We start from the raw sequence: 25,386 nt of genomic DNA on the forward strand, positions 1-25,386 counted from the left end.
CATAACTCAGGACACACGGAAAAAACCATCTGTGCCCAGTCCTTTCTCTCTCAAACAGAGCGGGGAGGTTTTGGCTCTAAAGTATACACTTTCCTACCAGCTCTTAAAGCCGTGCAGTTCCAGACAAGTTTGCAGTGAATTAAGGGGTACTATCTATGCTGGTTAAACCCCAATATCACAGCAGAACACCTGCAGAATCATCAGTTAGCATGGCCACAGCTCAATGGCCAGAGAGAAAGATATTTACAGTAGTAGGAGGTTGCTGCATCACAGCTTTTCATCCATGTCTTTTAAAATACATATTTTCTTCTTTATTTATTCAAGTAATTCCCAGTGAGGTCAATGATCTCTTGTAAAAGGGAGACATAGCCAAACTTAAATGCCATCATACCATATCAGAGTAGCACATGTTTGCAAAAGCCAAAAGTAGAGTACACCATGTGGTGTCCCATCAGATGTGTTCAGGCTAGGCTCAAATCCATATACAATACACATTGCCACCATTCTGTTATCAACAGCTTCTGATATCTCAGCAGTATGCAGATGCTGACACAGTGGCCAGCCTCCCACAGTCTGAGCCCGAAGCTCCTTATCTTTCCATGTATACAGCTGTATACAGGTAACGTCACACAGCCATTCAGTGGCATTACAATAGTGCCAGACAGCCGTGAAGTGAGTTAAGTGCTCCTATCTGTGTTGGTTAACCCTCTCCCCATATCACAGTGCAACACATGCAGAATAATCAATCAACACGGCCACAGCAGTACAGAGTTTAGTCATGAACAGAGTAAGAGGAAGATATGTTAGGCAATTACCAGGAGGGGGAATGAATGGGAGAAAATGTTGGAGAATTGAGAAAATAGAGCTGCAAAATTGAAAATGTCTCAAGTGCAGAGGGCGCAATTAAACTCAGCCACCATTGTTCCTTGTCTTCCATCCTGTTTCCCACTCCTCCATTTATCACGCCCCCAACCATCCCTCCCCCCTCCTCTCCTCCCTTCCTCCCTCTCTCCCTCCCTTCCTCCCTCCCTTCCTCCCTCCCACCTACCCCTCAGGATCCATACTTTCGACTGGTTGTTCAGTAGCTTGTATTGATCATCATGGCGCTTGTTTCTTCTACGAATATGACGCTAACTGGGCCCAATAGAGTTTGCATGCACACACACATACATACATGCACACGCACGTATACATATACAAAGAAACAGTGAGTCCTAAGGGGCTGCTTTGCAATCCACAGCAAATGATTGACTATCTCAGGAATTGCTCCTCAGAGAAACATTTCACTCCAGAGAGACAGATAGTGAGAGAGGGGGAAAGCTAGAGAGTTTGGAGAGACGGGGAGAGAGAGAGACAGATTCTCCATAATTCATGTGAAGCAGTATGTCGAGATGCACAATTTACTCACTCTCATCTCTGTCTTCATCTCAAACTCTTGCTCTCTGGCTTTATCACTTTCCCGATACATACATGTCTCACTGTCATGTATTGTGTTACTGTTGTTACTGTCTGTTGATCTGTCCTTGATTTCTTTTCTTCATTTCATTTCCTTTCACAAATCTCAGAAGAATCTGTCTGAAGCATGGCTTTGACAGAGAGAGAGAGAGAGAGAGAGGATGTGGAAGGAATGGTATTTCAATGAATGGGTGAAGGGAGGAATTGAAATAAGAGAAAGAGCGAGAATAAAATAAAAGGGAGATAAAAAACACTTTATGGCAAACAGCGCGAGGGTCGTTTTACACGTGAGTCTCATTCTGTCGCTGAGTGAACGAGACATGTTAAGGCTTTTAGTGTTAAATGAAATCAGTCACATCCTGCCTGAGAGCTTCTAAAACACTGGATTAGACTCCTTCGCTAAAGAACTAAGCTACTGCCTGAAGCTCAACAGAGCACAGCAGAAGAGGAGGCAGAGAGAGAGAAAGAGGGAGAGAGTGCGAGTGAGAGAGAGAGACTGAGCAATGGGGGAAGAGACAGGGCGGGGAGGAAACTGCAGCTAAAGACACATGGCACACTAGAGGAGAGATTGGAGTAATTGATGGTCTGGTGTCTGAGGTAGTCCATATCCTGAAGATTGGGTCCATAAACTCCAGTGGCTGCAGCTCAATCCTCCCTGCAGGCAGGCGGACGTAAAGCCATGGGCCTTTGATAAAGCAAGGCCACCCTGCCTTTTAATAAACACATATCTCTCCTAAAGCCCTATTAGAGCGCTCTGCATCTCATTACCAGGGTTCTGTCTGGGCTCGCACCATTAAGCTCCAGTAATGCTTCACAGACCTTTAAGGAGGAGAAAGCACTGTGTAAAGTAATGATTCTAGTGTGCCTATTAAAAAATTACAGTGTTGTCAGTACACAAAGGATTATTCTACTTTATGCTGAGGCAAATTGTTTCCTCATCTTCCTCGTTTTGGGTAACTCTTCTCAGTGTGTGTGCAGATTATGAGTCTCAACAACAGATGGAGCAAGGCTCTATGTTAGATCTCAGTAATCAACGGCCTTTGATGTACGGCCTTTGAACAACTACAAATTCACTGTCAAAGTCTGAAACTTCTGAAGTTAATGTTTTATTGTTGCATATCACAACAGCATTTTTATATCAAAGCTGTATTTTGGGTTGGATTATACTTAATAATCAATCAAGTCTGAACACAGGGGTTTAGGGTTCTGAGGTAGGGCTTTATATGTACAAATCCCCCTGGATCCCCTTTACTGATGCTATTGGGGTTTCTCCAGTGCCTGAGGTGTTTCACACCAATCCGCTCCACTTCCGACACTTCCCTGTTCTCCGATCCCCTGCAAGAAAGTAACTAGGAAGTGTTACTCTACCTTCCTGATGCTTTACTGACTTCCAGAACCAGGCTGTTGCCCTCCAGTGGCTCCAGGATCCCTGTTGATCTGACAGGATAGGAAAACGCCAAAAATATTACACAAATATGAACAGAAGTGGAATACAGCAGAATGAGATGTAACAGAATATAGCACCAAATATGGCCTTCCATATCCATCTCATAGTTAAGATAAGATGAAACTTTATTGATCTACATGGAGAAATTAGGTTGTTGCAGTAGCAGAAGTAATAGGATTCAGCAGGGGAAGACAGAAAACTAGAATATAAAATAAGCAATAAAAACAGTAAAAGTAATCTAAACAATAGCCTAAAACATTCTAGCAACAAAACAGAATATAAACAACTGCAGTGTTATATAAATCATACTCTAAAATTGTGCTTAAAATGTGAATGTTATTTATGACTATGATAACTTTCACTGCTACCACTGAGGCCTAAATCAAATATAGATGATGCAGAGGGAAATATTTAATACCAAAAAATGTGAAGTTGACCCTTAACTCACTCATTCCCTCCTCCAGGTGCCAACGCTTCAGCTCCTGACCAGTTGAGTCTGGCTCTGGCCTGGAACAGAGTGGACATCGCCCGCAGTCAGATCTTCATCTACGGACAGCAGTGGCCTGTAAGAAACACACACACTGTTCTGGTCTATAACTTGCGTGTTCTCCTACTGTCCTGTGCTCGTATTCATACTGTAAAAACAATATCAATTGTGTTCACAGGGCTTGTTTGCGAGTTTGTTCTTCACTGCATCTTCACAGAATTTTTGTTTTACATAACGCTGTATTATGCTGCCCAAAGCCGTCTTGTGGTATGAAGTGTTACGCCTCAGTTTTTAGTTGTGGTTTGATTATTTGAGGTTTGTTTAAGTCTCTACAACAAGTCGTGTTGCACTTGATCTGTGTTTTCTCTGTCCATACAGTGCTCCTAGTTTATAAGTTCAGACTACATTATGCACATTGTGTCCTGTGTGCACTAGGTGGGTTCTCTGGAGCAGTCCATGCTGGATGCCTTAGTTCTGGACAGAGTGGACTTTGTCAAGCTGCTGATAGAGAATGGAGTCAGTATGCACCGTTTCCTCACCCTCTCCAGACTGGAGGAGCTCTACAACACGGTAATAACACACGTGCTGTAATTACAACAATGTAAATATATGCTGCATCATTATTTTTTACAACGCAGTAGGGAAACACATTTATTGCCAAAGAGTTTGGATAAGGAGTTCCTGATTAAACTGATGAATGAACTGATGCTTACAGAAAAAACATGGTGTTGGCAGCGTACAACATGGCAGGCAGTTGCAGTTTAGCTGAAATGAACTGTGAACACTGTTACTAATGATACCTGCCTGATCTGTTTTTGTTTCATCAGAGACATGGACCGTCCAACACACTGTACCACCTTGTCAGAGACGTCAAAAAGGTACAACTCCCGCTGCCTTCACTGTATCTCTGTGTGGCTGTGCAGGCTCGCCATACGGGAATGTTGGCTTGAGTGTGTATACAAGAGTAGAGATGTTTGACCACATAGACTTCGTGTTGCTTTTCTGCCATGTGTGTCGGCGGTTATAGCGTACCTGTCTGCAGAATGTGTCTACTTTCACAGAACACGTTTGCAGACTGTGTGCCGTTACTCTGTCCGCGTCCATTTGATGTGTGTCCAGATTCTGGTAGTCCTAGCTGTTGCTAATGGCAAATAGAGGCCGGCTTTTCTCTTTCAGCTGGAGATGCAGGCTGCAGTGGCTGTGTAGAGCTATGCACGACTCTCATCCCTCTCATCCCCCTCATCCCTCTTTAGCGATCCACCCTGTTCTTTCTCTAAGGCTTGTACACACTCACTACCATGGTAAACAAACACTGCATGTATTAAACATAGTTTTATCCACAAAACCTGAAATTGGGCAACTTGAGACCACAGTGGAACTGAGGCTGACAAAGATCAACTCAACAGGCATCCATTTGATTAATTTAATGTTTTCTTTGAGTAGTGAAATTGTGCATTCCTGTACATGCCTATAAATAGTTATTTTTGCATCATGATTGCGCAATTTACGTGTTTGAGATGACGAAATGGCTGCATCATGTACTATCTTTCTCTGTATATGTTTTGGCTGTGCTTAAGCCAACAATCCACAACACTATGCAGTATGTATTGCTTTTGCTGTTTCCTATAGCACCATGATGATTACTGGCAACGAAGGACAGCAACCTAGAGTTTTACATTCAGCACATATGCCCGCATGCCAATTAGGAGTGATCCGCTGTTGAGAGATGATGGAGAGGTCAGCATCACCACCATTAGCATCGAGATGTGTTCATTAATTAAAGCATGACTGATTACAGTAATGCAGCATGCTCCTCTGGGAGTCATTAAAGAGGTTCGCTGGTGTAATCACCCCTTCTTTAACCCCTCATGGTCCTTAAATGCAACTCTGATCTGAGGGTGGCGTAGAGAGGAAATGCAATTTAGATTGCACTACACCTCACCTCACCACACCACACACACACACACACACACATGCAAAACACACACCTTAGTGCATGGCAAAACATTACCATCTTATTTCTGCAGAGCTCTGTGCAAGTGTCATAATGTAGCTGTGAGTGTGTGTGTGTGTGCCTTTGTAGTATCCTAGTGTGATGCAAATTAGATTTTAGTGCCATCCCTCAGGTTGAGTCAACATGTCATCACTGTTTCCTTTCTTTCTCGTTCTTCTCTGGTGGAAACTGTAGATTGTTTTAGGTCATACTGTTAGAAATTGGCATTTCTTATTTTGATTCAGCTGCAGGTGTTCTGCTAATGACCGCTGTAAGGACCGGTGAAGGTTGCTTTCAGGTTTAATCTGGCTCCTTCATTAGATTGTGTGAAAGCTGAGTCAGACAAAAGGAAAATGGCAGAGATGGACTTGTAGAGTACAGCCACTCAAGCAGAAATTGGTTTTCCTGCAGAGGGAATGAACAATGCAGTTCTGTGCCTGTAGCTTGGTAGTGATACACCCTGTGCCACGAGTCCAACATACAAAGAAGAGTTTGGAGGAAGTCCAAATTTAACCAGCCAGCTTTACTTCTTGGGTCCATTGTTGATTGTTGATGAAATATTTTCTGTTTATTTATATCTGGTGAGATGATAAGCAAAATACAATTATGTTTTCTCAACTGCTGAACCATTACAGACAATGGGATTTGCAAAGTGAGAGTACTTCCTTAACGCCCTGGTTAACTAATGGCTGTTTATGCCCGGGCCACACTCTATGGAAGCAGCTGCAGTACGAGAGATTTAGAGTTCTTCAGTGACATGGCTCCCCTGTTGGGAAATCAACCAGGGCTCAAAGTTCACGGGCCATGTCAGAGCCTTTAGAACCGAAGAGCTCAGAGCTCACAGAGCATATTTACACAAGAAGTGAAGTCTCAGTTGATAGCTACATCTTCACCAACACAGCAAGTTAAATGAGGGCGCAGCTGACCGCATGGTGCATTTGAACTGTGTGTATCACTAGAGCGGGGGCTGAGTCTCTGTGTGCACACAGTTTGAACTCTGGGTGTTTGAAAAGACAAACTGTATCTGCGAGTCTTTCGAGTCTCCCTACTTCAAAGAGTATCGGCTGGCCTTTGGAGGTTTGGTATCAGAGCCGCCAGGCTTTACGGAGATAATACCAATAAAATTGAATCTTTAGGATAATATGAAGACAGGCGAGGGATGAGAAGGAAGGCGAGGCTTTCTAGTACCACAGTTCTGACTGCGGGGGAGTGGCGATGGTATCGAGACAGGTGTAGATGTGAGGTAATTGGTGCGGCTCAAAGGAACAGCAGGGGGGCTTGGACTCTAAGTTGACTGGACAATCACTGCAGGATCTGGGGTCTATCTTGAGGGCAGCAAGTGTTGACATAGTTATAGTCATCGTGTGAAAGGACTGTTTCAATAATAATTCTCATCCCCTCCCACCTTATTAAGCTATCTGTCTATCTTTCCATGCTATTGCCCAGCTCTTTGAGGCTAATGAGTCATTACTGCTCTCTCTCTCTTTCTGTCTCTCTCCTTTCTGTCTCTCTTCAAGACCTCGCTGAACCTCTCTGAGAAGATCTCATTATTTCCCTGAATGCAAATTAAGAAAAAATCATTCACTTTTTTACATCCTTCATAATTTTCCTCACGATATATCCTTTCTTTAAACCTTACCTGAGTTTTCAGTCTCGCTTCCATCTCCCCTCCTCCTTTATTCCACCCAAGAGAATAAGGTATAGCTCTGATGTCTGTCTCAGAGCTTTACAGTTAACAAAACTCTAGAGGCTTCAGGGGTTTACGCAAAACCTGCATTGCCTCAAATACTATACTTGAAATTGTGACCAAAGTATGGTTGCAAGAATGGAGGAGTGGCTCCACACTTCTAGATTGAAGGCAAGGTCAACATAGCACCAAGTAACGGCTTCTAAATATCAAACACAAGTTGAACCGTAGCCTGGGTGAGATCACAATCCATTAAAGAGACCTGGACAGAGATCTTGTCTGAGAGTTTCTGTGTATCCCGTCTCTCCCTGCTCCTGCCACTGCTTATCGCGTCGTATACTCACTGACCTTGTGTGTTCTTTCCAAGCGAGAATATCCAGGGTTCAGTTGGATCTACTTCAAGGTGAATCCGATAATCACGTTTTATTTCATAGCCAAAAAACAAAGTTTGATATGGATTATGTGAAGTGAGTGTGTATGATTTGTGTGATTTCTTTTGTATCCTTCCTTCTTGTTTGCTTTTCTTTATGAATCAGTTGGCATGGGCTTGAGCGGTTGTTGTCTGAAACAATGTCTTGATTTCTAGGGTAACCTGCCCCCCGACTACCGCATCAGCCTCATCGACATTGGATTGGTCATCGAATACCTTATGGGTGGAGCATACCGGTGTAATTACACCAGGAAGAGATTCAGAACTCTTTACCACAACCTCTTCGGACCCAAGAGAGTGAGTGGATGATCCTCAACTGCATTAGCATCATACCGTTTAATGCACTACACTAATCGAACACTAATAGTTATGTCTGGGAGTGAAGTTTTCCCTAGACCTGATTTCACAGCCATTATTTTTATAAGCAAAGGCACATTAGCATTGAAATGATCCTCATATTAATCAAATTAGCCCTGATAAGGGCAAGAAGGACAATAAGAACAAATTATATTTTAATGATTAAACATTTCGCTAATCAGAGATTGTATGCTCCAGGGCAAACTTCACCTTGCTGATGCTAATAGTAAATTTAGCATGTACCTATGTGAATTATGTGGACTGAATGAGCATGTACATGAGGCTATGGTCTGCAGGGTTTGGGTGTGGGACATGATATTTGGAGCAAGGCTGACATAAGTGGGTTAGCGATATATGTTGAGCCATTTTTTAGACTGCAAGTGAATCATGTTCTCTTCTCTGCACAGGGAGATAAATCAAAGATTATTTTTGTAATCAGATTATTTTTCTAAACATTTCTATAAATATCATTTCTAAAAATGGCAGGACAGAAATAATTAATTTACACTGGATGCGAATCCAGTGTCAATCATGGCCAATATATATGCCTAAACCAGTAGTTCTCAACCATTTGCCATCAAAGTGCAAGTGAATGCAGGTTTTCTTTCCAACCAAACACTGCATCAGTTGATTTCACTGACTTGCACCTTCAACTAGAGAGTGGGAGCTAATCAGTGAAAACAGCTAGTGTAGTGTTTGTTACTTTTGACCTGACTGCTCTAAACGGACCCCGAGCATAAACAAAATACATTCAGCAAAAATCGTCATGAAGTCAGTGAAGTTGTGCTATTGGTTTCCATTGCATAGCTTTCACTGAAGCCACACATCTCCAGCATTAAGATGTTTTTCATTAGCCGAGGTCTAACCTAAGAGCCGTCCTCCTCTTATTCTTTAATTCCACATCAGGTAGAGCAGCACCCCGGCACCCCTTACTGGCTTGCTGCAACAAATCATCTATAGCAGTGGTTCTCAACAATGTGCCATCATGACCCAAGAGTATGCAGGGGTTCATTCCAGCCAATCACTACAGCAGCTCATTTCACTGATTAGCACACCTTCAACCAGAGAGGAGGAAGTAATCAGGGAAATCACCTGGTGTAGTGTTTGGTTGGAGTGAAAAGCTACAGACTCGTGCAGGCTACAACTTCTAGTTTGAATTATTTCTGTGAGCATTTTGTAAGCTTTTTTTATACTAACAGCCATAATGATGCAGCCACTTTCATTTCATTTTTTATATTACACATACGTAATATGCTCTCATGTGCCATTCTGTGACTCTAATGTCTCTCACTCTGCCTCAATGCCTCACACAGCGCCACAGGTGTGATGGAAATAGAAGTGTGCGCAGCTGTGTCTGAAGCACCATATTTGTGCTTGGCGGTGCACCTTTGTGTTTGTATGTGCGTGCGCGTCTTCATGTGTCTGTGTCTCTCTGCTGTGACAGAAACAAAGCAGCTGGAAAGACACCGATAAAGGGAAAGAAAAGAAACAGAAGGACAGAGAGTGAGCGTGCGAACAAAAAGCAAGAGACAAGACAGAAAGACAGAGAGAGAGAGAGAGAGAGAGAGAGAGAGGGACTCAGGTAGAGAGAGACAGAGAGAGAGAGAGACAAAGAAACAGTTTCAATTTAACTGTGATTTGACTTAACATGATTTGGACATACTGACAGCCCCTTTCTAGATGAAATGAACGTGTGAACACATCACGTGCGCGCACACACACACACACACACACACCACACACACACACGTTAACTAAGAACAAAGCCTTGAAATAGATGCAGATATCAACAGCCCCACAGGAGGCCTGGGCTATTTTTACCAGCTCAGATGATGGCTCATGAATGCATAATTCATACATGCCCTGCTTTAATACGGATGCACTGTACTGTATGTACCATAGACATATCGACCGCGCAAACAAACATGCACAATGCCTCGATACACACAACACACACATGTAAAAGAGATGCCTGGTATATGTATAGCACAACATCAATCACACCGGCACAAAACAAAGCATTGTTCTACCCATTTTAAAGAGACCCGCTTCATGAAAGTGAATGACCTACTATTCTAAAGAATGCGCAGGTATATTCCTGGTTTTGGTCTTAAGTGAGTTAGTTTGTCTGTCAGTCTGCGCTGTGTTGTGCTTATAGAGTAAATCACTCTATAAAATACATTCGACAAGCTCTTGTTCTGTTTGTTTATGTTTTTTGTTGCTTTTCTAGCCCAAAGCCCTGAAACTGCTGGGGATGGAGGTGAGTGTTGAACCCATCAAGGCTGTTGTTATTCAGTCAGCGTCCTTCCTGTCCCTCGTCTAAAAGCATCAGTCTTCTCATAACATGAGTGTATACTCAATCAGCAGAAGGCTCTGGGCAAAGTAGCTGTGAAGTGTGTGTCGTATGCCTCGCGGTCTTCGAAAGGAAGAGCTTGAGGCTTGCTTGATTTATTTTACAAGCAATGCGTGTCCACTTTTGAGCCGGTTCAAGCCTGGCTGTCAAGTAAAATTATCAAGTGCACTTCAAGAATTTCACACTATCTGGTACGAAGTCATTTTCAAATACATTTTCCTCAGTCTGATGAGCAGAAAAAGGTTTATGACCATGTAAATGTATCATGGCTTTAGGCACAGTATAAGTGTATATGACTCATGTTATGATATATGTCAGAGCACTTCAATTACATTTGGCTGAATAGGTAATGACTGACCTAACAGGATTACATAATACATGGTTTGTGTACTCACATGTATCCATGGTGTGCACACCATGAAGTATTATCTGCATCATAAAGCTTTTATCACAGCATGTGTCTGAAATTTTCTCAGAGGTATTTATATCTAAATGTGTGGCTGTCTGTTTTATCGTCTGTCTGCCTGTTGGAAATCTGTCTCTGTCAGTCCGCCTGTCTGTATATCTTTGTTTGTGCCTGTTTAAAATCTGCTTCTGAATGTCTTTCTCTCTTTTTGTAAGCCTATTTGTCATCCAATCAGTCTGGCAATCTGGCCATGAAACTGACTCAGCGTAGTATATTAAATTTAGAGCTGTTAACATTTGACACCTCTAATTTGTGCACATTTAAAAAGATTTTGGTGCAATTATCTCTAAATATCTATATAGCCGCAAAATCACACTTTCAGAAATGGGCATCAGTCTCACTGTTTAGATTAACTATCTGACTAATATACTGTACTGTCATAGTATTAGGATAGCTTTCTGTGACTGAATTTCCTGCATAATCTGTCTCAAAGCCAGCAGTGGAGCTAAAAGCACTGAAAGCCATTTCTCGGTTGTCTGTAAGTGACCAAGTCTCAGCAGTCCCCAATCTGTCAGTGTGAAACTAGTGGGGATCAATACAGCCCACTGAGAAGTGGCATTAGAGACTAACTGGCAGTGTCGATCTCTCCTGAGACAGAGAGCCACCCTGCAGAGTCAGTAGCCCCGAAATTTCACACTGAGGTTCTGGCCTCTGGTGGAGCAAAAGTAAAGGAAAAGTACTTCATAAAAGAGTAAGATACTATGAGCAGATTTTATGGAAAAATGTATGAGACCATGCCTTATGTGTCCCTTAAATGGCTTTGTGTGCACTGCATATTTCCTCAACCTGTCTCCTCCTGCAATGACTTTCCCTCTGCATTCCACTGACTCTCACCATTGGGTGTAGGGTGAGCACTTTCTGTATAAATACAATGGATATCTACATTGGGTGGTATGACCAATCTAGATGTGTGACTGATGTGGCACAATTTTCCCAAATTTCTTGGCCCCCTCTCCCAATCGCCATGTAGAAGCTTTGACATACTATATCCATAAATTGTCGCTGCACCATTATTACTATACGTTTGGTGTCAGGGCGAATGTAAAACACTTGTTGGTTGTCTTCTACAGAGGATTGTTGATCCTTATGCTTGGGTTATAGCACAATAATTAACGATAAGGCTACACTACATGCAATCCCTTCCCCTGACAAAGATCTAGAAAAATATCTAGAAAGCTGCCTCCCTTCTCTGGCCTCCCTCTCACTTGTCACGGCTCTCCAGGACGACATGCCGATCCGCAGAGGCCGCCAGAAGACGACGCGTAAACGAGAGGAGGAGGTGGACATCGATTTGGACGACCCAGAGATCAACCACTTCCCCTTCCCCTTCCACGAGCTGATGGTGTGGGCTGTTCTGATGAAACGCCAGAAGATGGCGCTGTTCTTTTGGCAGCATGGCGAAGAGGCCATGGCCAAGGCCCTGGTAGCCTGCAAGCTTTGTAAGGCCATGGCCCATGAAGCCTCCGAGAACGACATGGTGGATGACATCTCCCAGGAGCTCAACCACAACTCCAGGTGGGTGCCAAGGAGGGATGCACGCACACACACACACACACACACACACACACACACACACACACACACACTGCTTGTGTGGTCCACCGTGTATTCTGACCAAGGGTGGTTCAAACAAGATGTTCCAATATAGAGTGATTTTCTAGGCCTGAACAGGACTTATCTCATGGAAAGTGTTCTGCACTAAATGATTAATGCAGAGTTGAGCTGGGAGTCTAGACTGGAATGACATCTACCCCCACACTCCAGCACATATAGGCAGGCACACATACACACATACGCAAACACATGCAAACACACACACACACACACAAACACGCATACATGCCTATTTCCCTGCAATCTGACCTGTTTCAGACTACTCCAGGCTCCCATGGGGTGTAAATGACATACATACAGAAATCTAATGACATGCATCATCGTTAGTTAAGGATATGCATGCAAGATGAAGGTAATCACCTAGAGAAGAAAATGCTGGTTATGGAAATAGCTGTTAATTAGAGGCAAAGATTTCAGATACTACAAATCAAGTATATCTCTTCCCCCCCCCCCCTCCCCCAAACACACACACACACACAAGTTCAAAGTACAGCCTTAGAGCTGGCATATTTGGAGTTTACTTTCCACAGAGAATTTGGCTGGCTTCCTTCGAAGAACTCAATTCACAACATGCATTTTTATATCTTTATGGACTTTTTTTTTTTTTTTTTACAATAGTGTGTTTGTGCATTTGTGTGTGCCTTTTGCCTTTGTGTGTGTGTGTGTGTCTTCAAGGGAATTTTGCCTGTTCCTCACTGTTACTAAAATTGGAACATTTGTACTGTGTGGAAGTACATAATGCATACATTATGTGCTCCAGGGAGTTTGTCTTGCTCTTCAAGGCACTTGCAAACAAGCTGTATGAATACTGTTCTGTTGCTGTATTCACCGTTGTATGTCATTTTACAGTATATGCCATTTGGTGGATGCAAAGTGCCTCACAATGCCATGAGTGTATACATTTATTTAGAAACCCCCCCTAACACCAGCAGTGTCAGTGTCTTGCTCTACCCATTGAATTACACAGGACCTGATTACTTTCCACAGTAGTGTGTAATGCTGTGTTTTTCATGTTATGTGTGTGTAGGTGTGTGTGTGTGTGTGTGTGTGCATGTGTATATCAGAAAGTCTTTTCACAAGGTGAAATTAGGGTGTAACGGGATGTGAGGGTATTGATTCAGGGCTTTATTGTCGAGGTGTGGACACATTGAGAAGCTGGTGCAATGGCTGGTACTTCATGTTCGTTGGTGATTTTGCGTATTTGGTAGTGTTAGGTGATGTGTGTGTGGTGTGTGTGTGTGTGCGTATTGGCCAGATTAGGGTGATCAAAGGAATGGGTTTTTTTTTCTTAGTCCCATATTTCTGCCCCATTTGACATGTCCTAGCATATTTACAAAAAAATCTCTGTGCCCCATATTCCTGTCATCCAGACTTCCAAATTAAATTTCTGACTAAATTTGGCAGACAGTAGTTGTTCAACATGTAGAATACATACACACACTCCTGCATTGACAACACTAACACCAACAAAACAAGACTAAGAGTCTAACAGCCAGGGAATCGTCCGAACAGTCGGAAGATGGAGTGAACAGTCCGACCGACCAAGTGACCATACCGTCCGTAGAGCCCCTGCTGTCACGGGGCTAAGAACTATCCAACCAATTCACCTTGGGAGAATTTGGTCACTCCATGCTAAACGCATGTGTGTGCATCTACATCATCTACATCATCTACATCATCTAAGAAATGAGGCATGGTCATTAAACACCTTGACAATGCCTATAAGCTGTGTTGAGACACAATATGTTGTTGTGTCTCTCTGTGCGAGAGCATGTGTTTATGTGCACATCTTCCTTCAGCGTTTGGCCAGATGTTCATTAAAGTCCTTGACCAATTCAATTAGATGTTGATGTGTTGAGACAAAGTATATTCATCTCTATGCTCATGTCTGTGTGTGTGCCTGTATATGTATATCATTTCCCAGAGAATTTGGCCAGCTGGCAGTGGAGCTCCTAGACCAGTCCTATAAACAGGACGAACAGATGGCCATGAAGCTGCTGACGTACGAGCTGAAGAACTGGAGCAACGCCACCTGCCTGCAGCTGGCGGTAGCGGCCAAACACAGAGATTTCATCGCTCACACCTGCAGTCAGATGCTGCTGACCGACATGTGGATGGGACGCCTGCGCATGCGCAAGAACTCAGGCCTGAAGGTAGTGGAAGTGGGGCAGATGGTTGGGGTAACCTGTGGGTGAAGAAAGGAAAAAAATGTACTCATGTTAAATAACACAAACCTAGTATACATGGGCTAGAAATTTACTTTTAGAAACATGTAGCTGGGATGTTTGTGTATGTGGTGAGGTCTGAGGGTCACAGGGGGTCAAATGCTGTAGATGTGGGTTTGAACAGCGGTTGGATCAGTGATCAAATGACCACACACTTCACAATCACTTCAGAGGAAAATACTGGGAGTGGCAGTAGCCTAGATGTGAGAGAAGCAGGCTGGTAACTGGAAGATTTGATTCCCCAGACTGCCTGGGATTTATTTTTGGCTCACGTTTTATGTTTTCCATCCCTTTAATGTTAATTCTGCATGGACCGTGATTAAAGATATGTTTAGATCAGTTTTGCCATACCTCTCAGAATAGAAAACAACTTTTGAGACTTCTAATTCTGTTAAAGGTAATCCATCACTGTGAATGAGAAGCCAATAATCATGTTTTGCAAAATTGCCTCGGAACGTTGATATCAGGCTATAAACCTTTACATTTTGAAAGAAGTTCCGTTCACCATTTCATATTAATGTGCACATTTGGGAACACTGTGAGAGCTGAGACCAGGTATTCAACCCCCAACTGCTCCACTGGAGCCACTCAGTGGCCAACGGGAGGAGACTTGTTGTACTGGGACGCTCCCAGGTGTGAATGTGTGGAACAGTATGAATGTGAAGCAGGGTGTTGCTAAAGAGCATGTGTGCTCAGTCACCCTGGGTAAATAAATAAAAATAAAATTTCAACTTATCACACGTATTCCAAGATGCTTCACTGGAACTGATTTAGAATGATGTGAAGTGGAGGTAGTGTACATATACCATTCAGATACTGTATATACCATTCCATTGAGATCATCCATCTGCCCCAATGAGAGCGCATGCATCTTCACCAAATACATATGACCTAAGGCATAAAGGTGAGAGAAAAGGAGCTCTCACTCAAACCTTCAAGTTCTAGTGAGGAGGAGGTTGTAAGCTGAAGGGGATAACACTGGGAGTGTGTGGGTGGCTACAAGGTGCACATGTACACTGTAGGGTAAGCCTACAAGGCCTAAGTTTTGAGACTCAGTTTATAGCCAGGAGGGAACAGTAGAATTGGCGTTAAGCACAAAAAAAAAACGTTCACATAATGTTCCACATGTTCTATATTGAGAGTCATGCACAGAACACATGCATCTGGAGTCTGACTGGAGAGGTTTTAGTTGGTGGATGAGTTTTGAGCAATTCCTTTTCTTGTGTAAGTGGGTTGTCCAGAAGTCTGGCAGTAGGGTGATAGGAGCCAGCTGCTTAGATCAGAGAGGTTAGAGCTATTTATAATGAGGAGTTGCCCTGGGAGCTGCTGGAGGGATGGCTGGGTTCACACTTTTTCACTCACACACACACACACACACACACACACACACACACTGAGTGAGGCAGAGAAAGATGGGTCTGGCTAGGTCCTGAGAGCCAGGCAGACCACAGGTGCTTCACGCACCCTTGGGTCTCTGTAAGCAGTGGTGGAAAGAGTACTAGAATGTACTACTCAAGTAGAAATATTGTTACTTTGCTGATATTTTACTTAAGTAGAAGTAAAAGTACTGGTGTACAAATCTATTCAAGTTAAAGTAAAATGTAGCTCATTTAAAATGTACTTAGGCTAAAACTTACTAGTCTACTTTATTACTTTATAGTTACTTTATAAAAAAAAGAGAACATCATCAGATGTGATCTTTCCCATGCAATTCTAAAAGGACGAGAGGACAGAGTTCAAACTAGATTTTTTTTTTTATTGGAAAATTTGGAAATTAATAAAGTGCACAAAGTAAAGCCAGAATACTCTTCTCTTTTTTGCGGCCTGTTCACTGCAAACGGCTCCACAATTTGTCAATTTACGATGGTCCAGTTTGTCGCTTATGGAGAGCCTTCAAAATGTTTACTCAGTAATGGATGCAATTTAAAATGTAGTGAAGTACAGTACTTCTGACTGACTGAAAAATACTCTACTACTACAGTAACATGAATAAATGTAATTATGCATTATTTAATACTGCCACCCTTGTCTGTAAGAGGAGGGAGATGGAGGTGAGAGGAGAGAAAGTGTGTCCAGGTGCTTCACAGAAGCTTCTAAGGCAAACTCACTGGAGCGGAAAGACAGGAAGAAAACCACAAGTGGAACAAACACGATTCTATGCCCCTAGGACTTCATGATATACAGCAAATAAACTTGTCAAATCGTCCTCACTCCAACATAAACCGGCTCTCACATACACACACATGCAAACATACATGTGGACATCCTTGAGTTGCTATAGTTGTGAGGACCCTAAATTTGATTACAGTCAACCTAACCTAACCCCCCCCCCCCCCAACACTCCACTTCATCAGAATATAGCCACTAAAGGCAACCCTACAAATCATATCAATAGATAAGAGCTGTACACTGATTTCTTCATGCAACAATAATTGTCACCAACTATTGACGTTTTTGTCCTTGACTCCGAGGAAGACGACAATAGGCGCTGAAAATATCCCTTTCATATATTCAGACATTTGGACCTCGCAAAAGAGTATAAACATGTATCGATCGACAAACCTCATCGACACCTTCGTCATAAAACTGTTCTGTATTTGTTCCCTTTTTCATACCTTATCTCATCAAAAAATTAATGGAAACGGAACTTCAAATGAAAACCAGTTGTGCAAGTCAGAAGTCAATGAAATGAAAAGAGCTGAATTTCACTTTTCGCAGGGCATTTCCCTCAAAACGTCTGAAAGACAGCTGCTTCTAGAGATAAGGACACGCTTCCTCCCCTCTGTCTTTTCCTGTTATTCCTCACCTTCCCACTGCGCTAGCGCACTCCCTCTTTCTTTTCTTGTTTGACTATTATGTATCTGAAGTGTTTACAGCGCGCCTGCCTCCTTTATCTGCGGCGGGTGCGTGTCCCTCTCATCCATCGTCGCGGCTCAGCACCCTTGCTGGCTGTCTTGACTAATGCTTTAGTAATTGACTCGATGAGAAGACTCGCCTGAGCTGTCGGACACACCAAAGCGTTGTCACTCAGCCTTGTGCAGGGCCTCATGGGGGGTTCATAAGGGCGAATTTGTGTGAGTGTGGCAGAGGGGTTGTGTATGTATATTATGTATGACCAGAGAGAGAGTGTGCGTTCATTTCAGACTCTCTACTGTCTATGTCCTAATTTCCACAGCACTGCTCACGCAACTATACAGCTTTTTCACATCTGTGAGTTTTGCACTCCTGTTATCCCTGCCTCTCCTCTCCAACCCGCCTCCGCATCCACCTCCGCTTCCTCTCTTCCCCGTCACCCAGGTGATCCTAGGCCTACTTCTGCCGCCGTCCATCCTGAGCCTGGAGTTCAAGAACAAGGACGAGATGTCCTACATGCCCCAGGACCAGGAGGCCTACCTGCAGGAGAAGGAGGAGGAGGAGCCCGAGAAGCCCGTCAAGGAGAAGGAGGAGGAGGACATGGAGTTCACAGTAAGATCTTACTGTGAGGCGCAGTACAACTCCGTGGTGAGAGAACCCACCTCAGCCCCGCATCACAGAATCTGTACACATATTCAGCCCCGCTATAGACTCTAGACAATACACACAGGCTTAGCCCAGATTATAAAACGCATTGTCGAACACATAGTCCAGATTCTGTGTCCTTTGTGAACAACACTTGTGGACCAAATGCAGTTTCATGCGATGTTGTTATGTACTGCGGGTCCACAGTTAGATCACAGACACACAGATGCACACAGTTACCCACACAGACATACTTCTTTCTCTATTCTGGCCAACTGGACCCTTCCAGCCAAATCAACCTTTCCTGTTTCTCGTCGTCTCAGCGAAGACGTGGTCGTGGAGTTGTAGCGTCTCAGTCTGTCGCCGCTTGCGGCTCCTTGTGTATGTTTCTCTTTCCATCTATCTCCTTTTCTATTTCTCTCTATCTTCCCTTTGGTCCCTCTTGTTCTCTACCCAGCCTTCTCCCTGGTCCTTTTGTTTCTTTGTCTATTTCCACTGCTTTTCCTCTCTCTTCCTTCCACTCTCTCTCTCTAGCTCTTTCTGTCTTTCTCCCTCTCTCCTAGCTCAGTTCTAATAGAGGTACAGTACTGTTTGCTGGCCGACTGCTGCCCCTCACTCTCTCCCATCAGTGATGGCTTGCTCCACTCAGCATGCCGGCTGCTGAGAAAGGGAGGCTCAGGCTTTTGCATTATATAACCATGTCCGCCTGCTGCTGCAGAGCTTAAATCATGCAGAGTCTGAGCACCTTCTCCCGGCTCACAGCGGAAGAGTTGGCTCTAGTCCATCTGCATAGACATGGATGTACAGCAGGATTGGGGCGCGTTCCATTTCAATCCAATCAATTCTGGAGATGACACTGGTATTCTGTTTGTGTATTGAAATTAAGTGGAGAGCATTCAAGACTGGAATTTGACGGGTAATTTTTAATACACAAGCTGGATCTCAAGTCGTCCTATTGACAGATTGAATTGAAGTCGAATGGCTTTCAGCACCACTGTACATACTTTACCATCTGCATTGAGTACAGCCAGCTAGCCAGTGCAAAAATTCACAAAATGGGCCATGTGATACTTGTATTCCTTGAGGCAGTCTGGTGTTCTATAAAGGACCCTGCTGTCCAAGGACGCATTTGCAGTGAGCTCTTCCCTTTGCCCTGGCTTCTGACTGTCCAAATGCACCTTCAGATAATCCAAACTATGAATCGGACAGCGATTCATACTGATCTACACAGCCTGCCACACCACAGGGGGAGATTGTATTGCCCTACCCTCAGATGCCCTCTAAGAACCACACTGTGATGACTGTTTTTAGCTTGTGTCCACTTGCTGATCGGATAATGTGCATGTTGAGTGCAGTAAAGGCATGGTGGGACTTAACACACTGGCATCTGAATCTCTTCACCCCGAAGGGCCTGTCTGTGTGTGCCTCGATCCAGGCGTGGGCAAAACGTTTGTTGAATATGTTCCACATATTTGGAAAAAAAAAGAAGAAATGTTTGTTTCCTTAATTTACAAGTAGTGGTGGTTTTTCACCTTTGTGGCTCTTCAAGTGCTCTTCAAGTATTTCAGATATTTGGAATCACATTCACACAGATTTTTTTTGCCCAGATCTAGGCTACCAGATATCTAGACATGCAATACAATTCCATGATTTGACCCCCTCAGAGGCCTGGTGTTGCTTTGACATAAGACCATGACCCATAAAAACACAGGGATCCGACCCCTCTCTCATGGATAAGGAAATGTGTCCCAGCTGGAAATGAGATATCTATGTATCTTTTTCCTTTTCTTTTCTCTCCCTCTTTCTGTCTGTATCTTCTCTCTGTCCTGTCTGTTACTGTTGTCTGAGACACTATCCATGAGTGTGTGTGTGTCTGCGTCATACTCGGCACCAGCCTCCACCCAACACTCAACCTCACACACATATATCACATTTTGGAATGATGACATTGCCTGTGCTTGCTTCTTTGATTATGACACTGAACGCTGAGGCGTCACCTTTATTCTAAGCCTTTACTCTTTCCCTTCTCTCTTTCTCTTCTTCTTTTTTTGTCTCTATTACTCAACGACGCTCCCCGCCCCACCACCTCCCTTCCACATATTTGTCTCCATCTCCATCCCTCTCGCCCACTCTACCTGTCTTTTCTATCCGTCACATCTGCCTCTTCCCACTCCCTCCATCCCTCTATCCTTCACCTCTTCCTCCGTGCCTCCACCCCCTTCTTCCCTCCATGCGGGGTTCTCGTGCCCCCAGGCCATGCTGGGTAAAGTAGCCACGGAGACATCCAGGAAGAAGGACGTGGAGGAGGTTCAGAACCGCCACCGCCTCATCCCCATGGGACGCAAGATCTACGAGTTCTACAACGCTCCTATCGTCAAGTTCTGGTTCCACACGGTCAGTATCTGCTTCCACAGCGACGCCTCTATTCTTGACTTCTTGTTCCGCACAGTCAGTACCTATTTCTACAACATCATCAAGCGCTGGTTCCCCGCGGTTAGTGCCTACTTCTACAGTGCCCCTATCATCATTAACCTCCTGTTCCACACAGTCAGTACCTATAGCTTTACAAAGCCTGCATCATTAGGTGCTGCTTCCCCGTGGTGAGTGCCTGGTTCTACAGTCATCCAGTCATCAACTTCATGTTCCACATGGCCACTGCTTCGCTTTACAGCGCTCGCATCAGCAAGCGCAGGCTCCTGGTGATCAATACGTAGCTCTACAACACCTCCACCCCTCCATCAAATTCTGGTCAGTATCAGGGGAGAGAGAGAGAGAGGGATGGAAGTGAAAGAGAAGCAGGGGCGGGATAGTTTAGTGTGGAAGAGATGGAGAGACTGATGGAGGCACATGGTGAGAAAAGGAGAGGGAGGCGGGGGAGAGAGAGGGAGGGAAGATGAGACAAAGGGGATTTTGTAGCAACGGTGTAAACACACTAAACCCTCTGAGTGATGGCATATTGTCACTGCAAAGAGGATAAGAAAATAGTATGTGTGAGTCGGGGAAGTGTGTGTGTGTGTGAGAGAGAGAAAGAGAGTGTGCATATTTTGTCTATGTGTATGCGTGCATGTGTGTATGCTTGCGTAGGTGTGTGTTATGTGTGTTCCTGCTAATGTTTCTATACTGTACTGTATGTATGGATTCCTGGAATTACTTAGTGTGTGTGTGTATGTGTGTTTGGGGGGGTGGGGTGCTATTAGATGATAATAGCTGATCTTTCATCTCTCATGCCCCATGGTAGCTCTTTCAATTTGCTTGCCCAGTGAAAACATCTCTACGCATCACCAGCAGGAGTCTCATTGTTTATTTATGCAGAGAAAATCATTTTTCACTCTCCCCTTCCTTCCCCACAGGTTAGAGAAAAAAACACTCTACTGTAAATTTTATAATTTCACTTACAGAACAGATGCTGGGCCTGCCAGGGTCAGAACGTCATCATTAGCAGATTTGTACTCGTGCCCATCATCCTCTGTAGAGCGCTGCCCCTGTTAGGGCTAATAGAGTAATATTAGTCAAACCTACCACACAAAGCTACTGTGGACGTAGGACTAAATGACTATGAAGACAGTCCCGGTCACACATCATTAAAATCACTTTACCCACTCACATCAGTGGAATATTAAGCCAGGCATGGGCCAGAGAGAGAAATCATCCCCAGTCTGTTTGTAATTGCTTCAATCTGCAATTTGAGCACTTTGAAACCACAATTTTAAAACACTTCTGATTTATAGTGACACAATTGCCGTAACAGAATTTAATCATTCATAGATTGAGGCTTTAAAAATATCGGAGTCCTTCCAATTCAAAGGCGTTCCTGTGGCAGTTGACAAGGATTCTGCATAGCTATGCAAATCAATGTGAAATGATTTTGATGTGCTTTAAAGGCTCTCAAAGGACACCCCATGGATCACTGAAAACACTTTAATGTTATTCAAAATGTCAAACAGCCCGCTCTGACATGCAGTAATGCCCGGACATGTAGGTGAGAAAAAATGGATTTTGCATGCATTTGCGTCCGGTCTTCCAAGCCTAATTTGTAGATGGTCAGACTTGCATTTTGATTTACATTCTATGTAGTCTGGATCTTGATGAGCCATGTTGCACAAAGAGTGCAGGGAAAATGTATGTGGACAGCGGACATAGATTTAAATAGATACAGCCACAGGAGACACATAATGGACATTTTCAGGTCAAATGTGAAGGTACAGCAATCAGGTGTCTTGACATCACACCTCTATTATCAGATTTCAAAAGATGCATTGACAGGAAGTGTAATTGGGGTCAATCATTCACCGAGCATGTGTTTAATCTGACTGAGTGTTTTACACAATAGCCCTTTTCAAAATGAGCTTCAAGACATTTTGTTTGCAGCGAAAGAATTGAGTTTTATTGATATATGCTAATGTGGGCAAAGGGCACACACCCACAGGCCCGCAAGAACACATTAACACACACACACACACACACACACACACTTCCACAACCACATAACCATACATGTGCACACATTGATTTCCCTCTGCTGTTGTGTTTGTGCCCAGATGGCATATGTGGGCTACCTGATGCTGTTCAACTACATTGTTCTGGTCAAGATGGACCTGTGGCCTTCTCCTCAAGAGTGGATTGTCATCGCATACATCTTCACCAACGGCATCGAGAAGATGAGAGAGGTACAATACAGCAGTGTGATGGCCACATGCAGATGTGCACCAAGCATGCAGAACAAAAAACATGTACACAATTGTGCACACACACACTATTGTACACAAAATAATGAATTTATCAATACTACCCATTGCGCTGAAAATACCGGGCTAGTAACCATAAAGATGCCTACAGGAAGAAGTTCTGTAGAGGAATGGGAGGCTTAAGTAGCAGGTCAATATCCTCCAGGCCATAGATTTTCAAATGTAACTACCGGGAAAATTTGGATGGGATGAATGGAGGACGATACAAAGACAGAGAGAGAGAGAGGGAGGGTGGCAGAAAGGGAGGCAGAGAGAGAGAGAGAGGAAAACAAAGAGATAGAGAAAGTAAGAGAGTGAAAAGACAATGTTTGGCCCTATGGGACTGTCCAGTTTAGCCTTACTCTCTGGCCAGCCTTAAACTGTAAGTGTATGAAATGCATTAATCATTGTGTCAAATCACACTCCGCTGCACACCGATGCTTCCTCAGACACCTGCTCGGTGGTCCGATTGATGAACTCATACTGCCCTCTTATGGTTCACATGATGTAATGCAGTTCTACTCCTCTAATCCCTTTACTTCCCACCAACCTTTCCCACAACTTCTCTGTCAATTTCTCCCTTTCCCCTCTACCTTTTTCCATCTTTCCTACATTTGGACATTCTCCCTTTCTCCCTTCCTCTCCATTTATTTCCTTTCCCCATATTTTCCCTTCACTCTTCATCCCCTCTCCCAGATCCTGATGTCGGAGCCGGGGAAGCTGTTACAGAAGGTGAAGGTCTGGCTGCAGGAGTACTGGAACATCACAGACCTCATGGCCATCCTCATCTTCTCCGTCGGCATGGTGCTCCGCCTCCAGGAGCCGCCGCTCATGAGCTACGGCCGGGTCATCTATTGCGTCAACATCATCTACTGGTACATCCGGCTGCTGGACATCTTTGGGGTCAACAAGTACCTGGGTCCCTATGTTATGATGATTGGCAAGATGGTGAGAAGAGGCAGGGGAAGGGGATATGTGTGTTTGTCTGCTTTTCTCTCTGTCTCTTTCTTAAGTCTCACTCCTATCTTATTATCTCTCCCCATCTTCTATTCATTCATGTCTGTCTATTTCTACTTTTGGATTTGTCTATTTTAACCCACTCAACATGATCTGTGCTGAGAGCACAAGAATGCGTAGAGTTCCTTTGCATATAGATTACATACTGTAGGTCCAATTTGTATTTGCTGCGCAGGCCCCGTCCTGACAGAACTTCTTAGCCTCAGGCCTACCTCTTTGTTTGATCTGAAAGAATACGAGGTGGCCTGTGATACATACATAACAACATGAAGACAAAACTAGAAAGGGGATCAAAGGCCCAAGTCTGTATCTGTCTGATGTTAGACGGTCTCTGAGATGGGCTCTGTACCACTGGACACGAACGCTCTTTGATATGAAAATTAGCAATCAGAGAGAGAGAGAGAGATTTGGCATTCAACAACATAGACAGGTTATTGGCATGTATGATGCTGTTTAAGTGCACTGATATGAAGTCAGATTAAGAGGCGTGTCAGTGCATCAGATCATTTCAGTAACAGAGAAGAAAAAAAATCTCCAAAAACAAAAGCTGCATTGTAAATAACATTATCTAAATCAAGCTTGGAATTCATCTCAATTAAGTAAACTTAAAATGTTTAAATTTAAAGTTTTGGTTTCAGTCTGGAACTGATTAAATTAAAGTTTGATTGACCCACCAAGACTCTAAGAGGGATAGTAATTGAAAAATGCAAATGCAGACCATCATTTATCAAGCTTGTGAAACCAGTTCTGCAGCTGGAACAGTGTTACAGACCAACACTCTCCCTTCCTCTTCTCCTGTTTTGTCTCATTCCTCCTTTTTTCTTTTTTTACCTGATCCATTCCTTCTTGTTTTACCTCATCTCTTCCACAAACATTTTAACCTTACCTACTGCTCCCCATCCTTTTCTCTCTTTTCCTCTCCCTTTTTAAACCACTTATCCCCCTCTTCTCTTGTCTCCCTGGCGATTCTCCTCCCGTCTCTGCCCTCCCTCCCTCTGTCAGATGATCGACATGATGTATTTTGTGATCATCATGCTGGTGGTGCTGATGAGTTTTGGGGTGGCGCGGCAGGCCATCCTCAACCCTAATGAGGACCCATCCTGGATGCTAGCCAGGAACATCTTCTTCATGCCCTACTGGATGATCTACGGAGAGGTGTTTGCTGACCAGATTGACCGTAAGTTCAGGGCGAGATTCCAAGTGTCACAACTACTAAATAAACTTTTTTTTTTTTTTTAATCCAGGGGGGAATACTTCCTGACTATGAAGAGAGAAGACAGTAACATGGCAGAATACACTTTTATCACAGTGCGGAAATCCATTTAACTTTCATTCATCCCTCCAGGGGTCGAACTGTTGCTGGAGGATGTGTGTGTCTTTATGCAACACATACATATTACAAACAGTGCTACAACACACATTGGCATCTGCACTCTTTAAAATGCTGTAAAATACAAATGCTGGGAACAGTGTGATCTAAGAAATGAAGAAATAAAATGGCTGTCATGTTTTGCCATATGCTATAAGATTTATTGTGGATGAGTAAAATTCCTGACAAAATTTGTTGCTACACTAGTTATTGAGCTTCTTACATCAGGACATCAATTTTACAATCAGTTTATCATAATGTTTG

General features: G+C 43.6%; 1 protein-coding gene across 2 annotated transcripts in view; it reads left to right on the plus strand.

Moving 5' to 3' along the window:
• Positions 1-25,386, plus strand: part of trpm3 (transient receptor potential cation channel, subfamily M, member 3) — a 133,515-nt gene that overhangs the window by 102,383 nt on the left and 5,746 nt on the right. The window contains exons 10-22 of one of the 2 annotated variants that reach the window (XM_078285416.1): positions 3,367-3,467; positions 3,825-3,959; positions 4,217-4,267; positions 7,437-7,472; positions 7,656-7,796; positions 10,087-10,116; positions 11,898-12,190; positions 14,214-14,442; positions 17,812-18,015; positions 20,266-20,406; positions 22,551-22,679; positions 23,433-23,684; positions 24,756-24,934. In XM_078285416.1, coding sequence (XP_078141542.1) covers positions 3,367-3,467; positions 3,825-3,959; positions 4,217-4,267; positions 7,437-7,472; positions 7,656-7,796; positions 10,087-10,116; positions 11,898-12,190; positions 14,214-14,442; positions 17,812-18,015; positions 20,266-20,406; positions 22,551-22,679; positions 23,433-23,684; positions 24,756-24,934 — 1,921 coding nt within the window. The remainder of the gene's footprint in view (positions 1-3,366; positions 3,468-3,824; positions 3,960-4,216; positions 4,268-7,436; positions 7,473-7,655; positions 7,797-10,086; positions 10,117-11,897; positions 12,191-14,213; positions 14,443-17,811; positions 18,016-20,265; positions 20,407-22,550; positions 22,680-23,432; positions 23,685-24,755; positions 24,935-25,386) is intronic. The other variant, XM_078285415.1, reaches the window with a different exon arrangement.

The sequence above is a fragment of the Centroberyx gerrardi genome, chromosome 8, assembly GCF_048128805.1.
Source record: "Centroberyx gerrardi isolate f3 chromosome 8, fCenGer3.hap1.cur.20231027, whole genome shotgun sequence".
NCBI lineage: Eukaryota > Metazoa > Chordata > Actinopteri > Beryciformes > Berycidae > Centroberyx > Centroberyx gerrardi.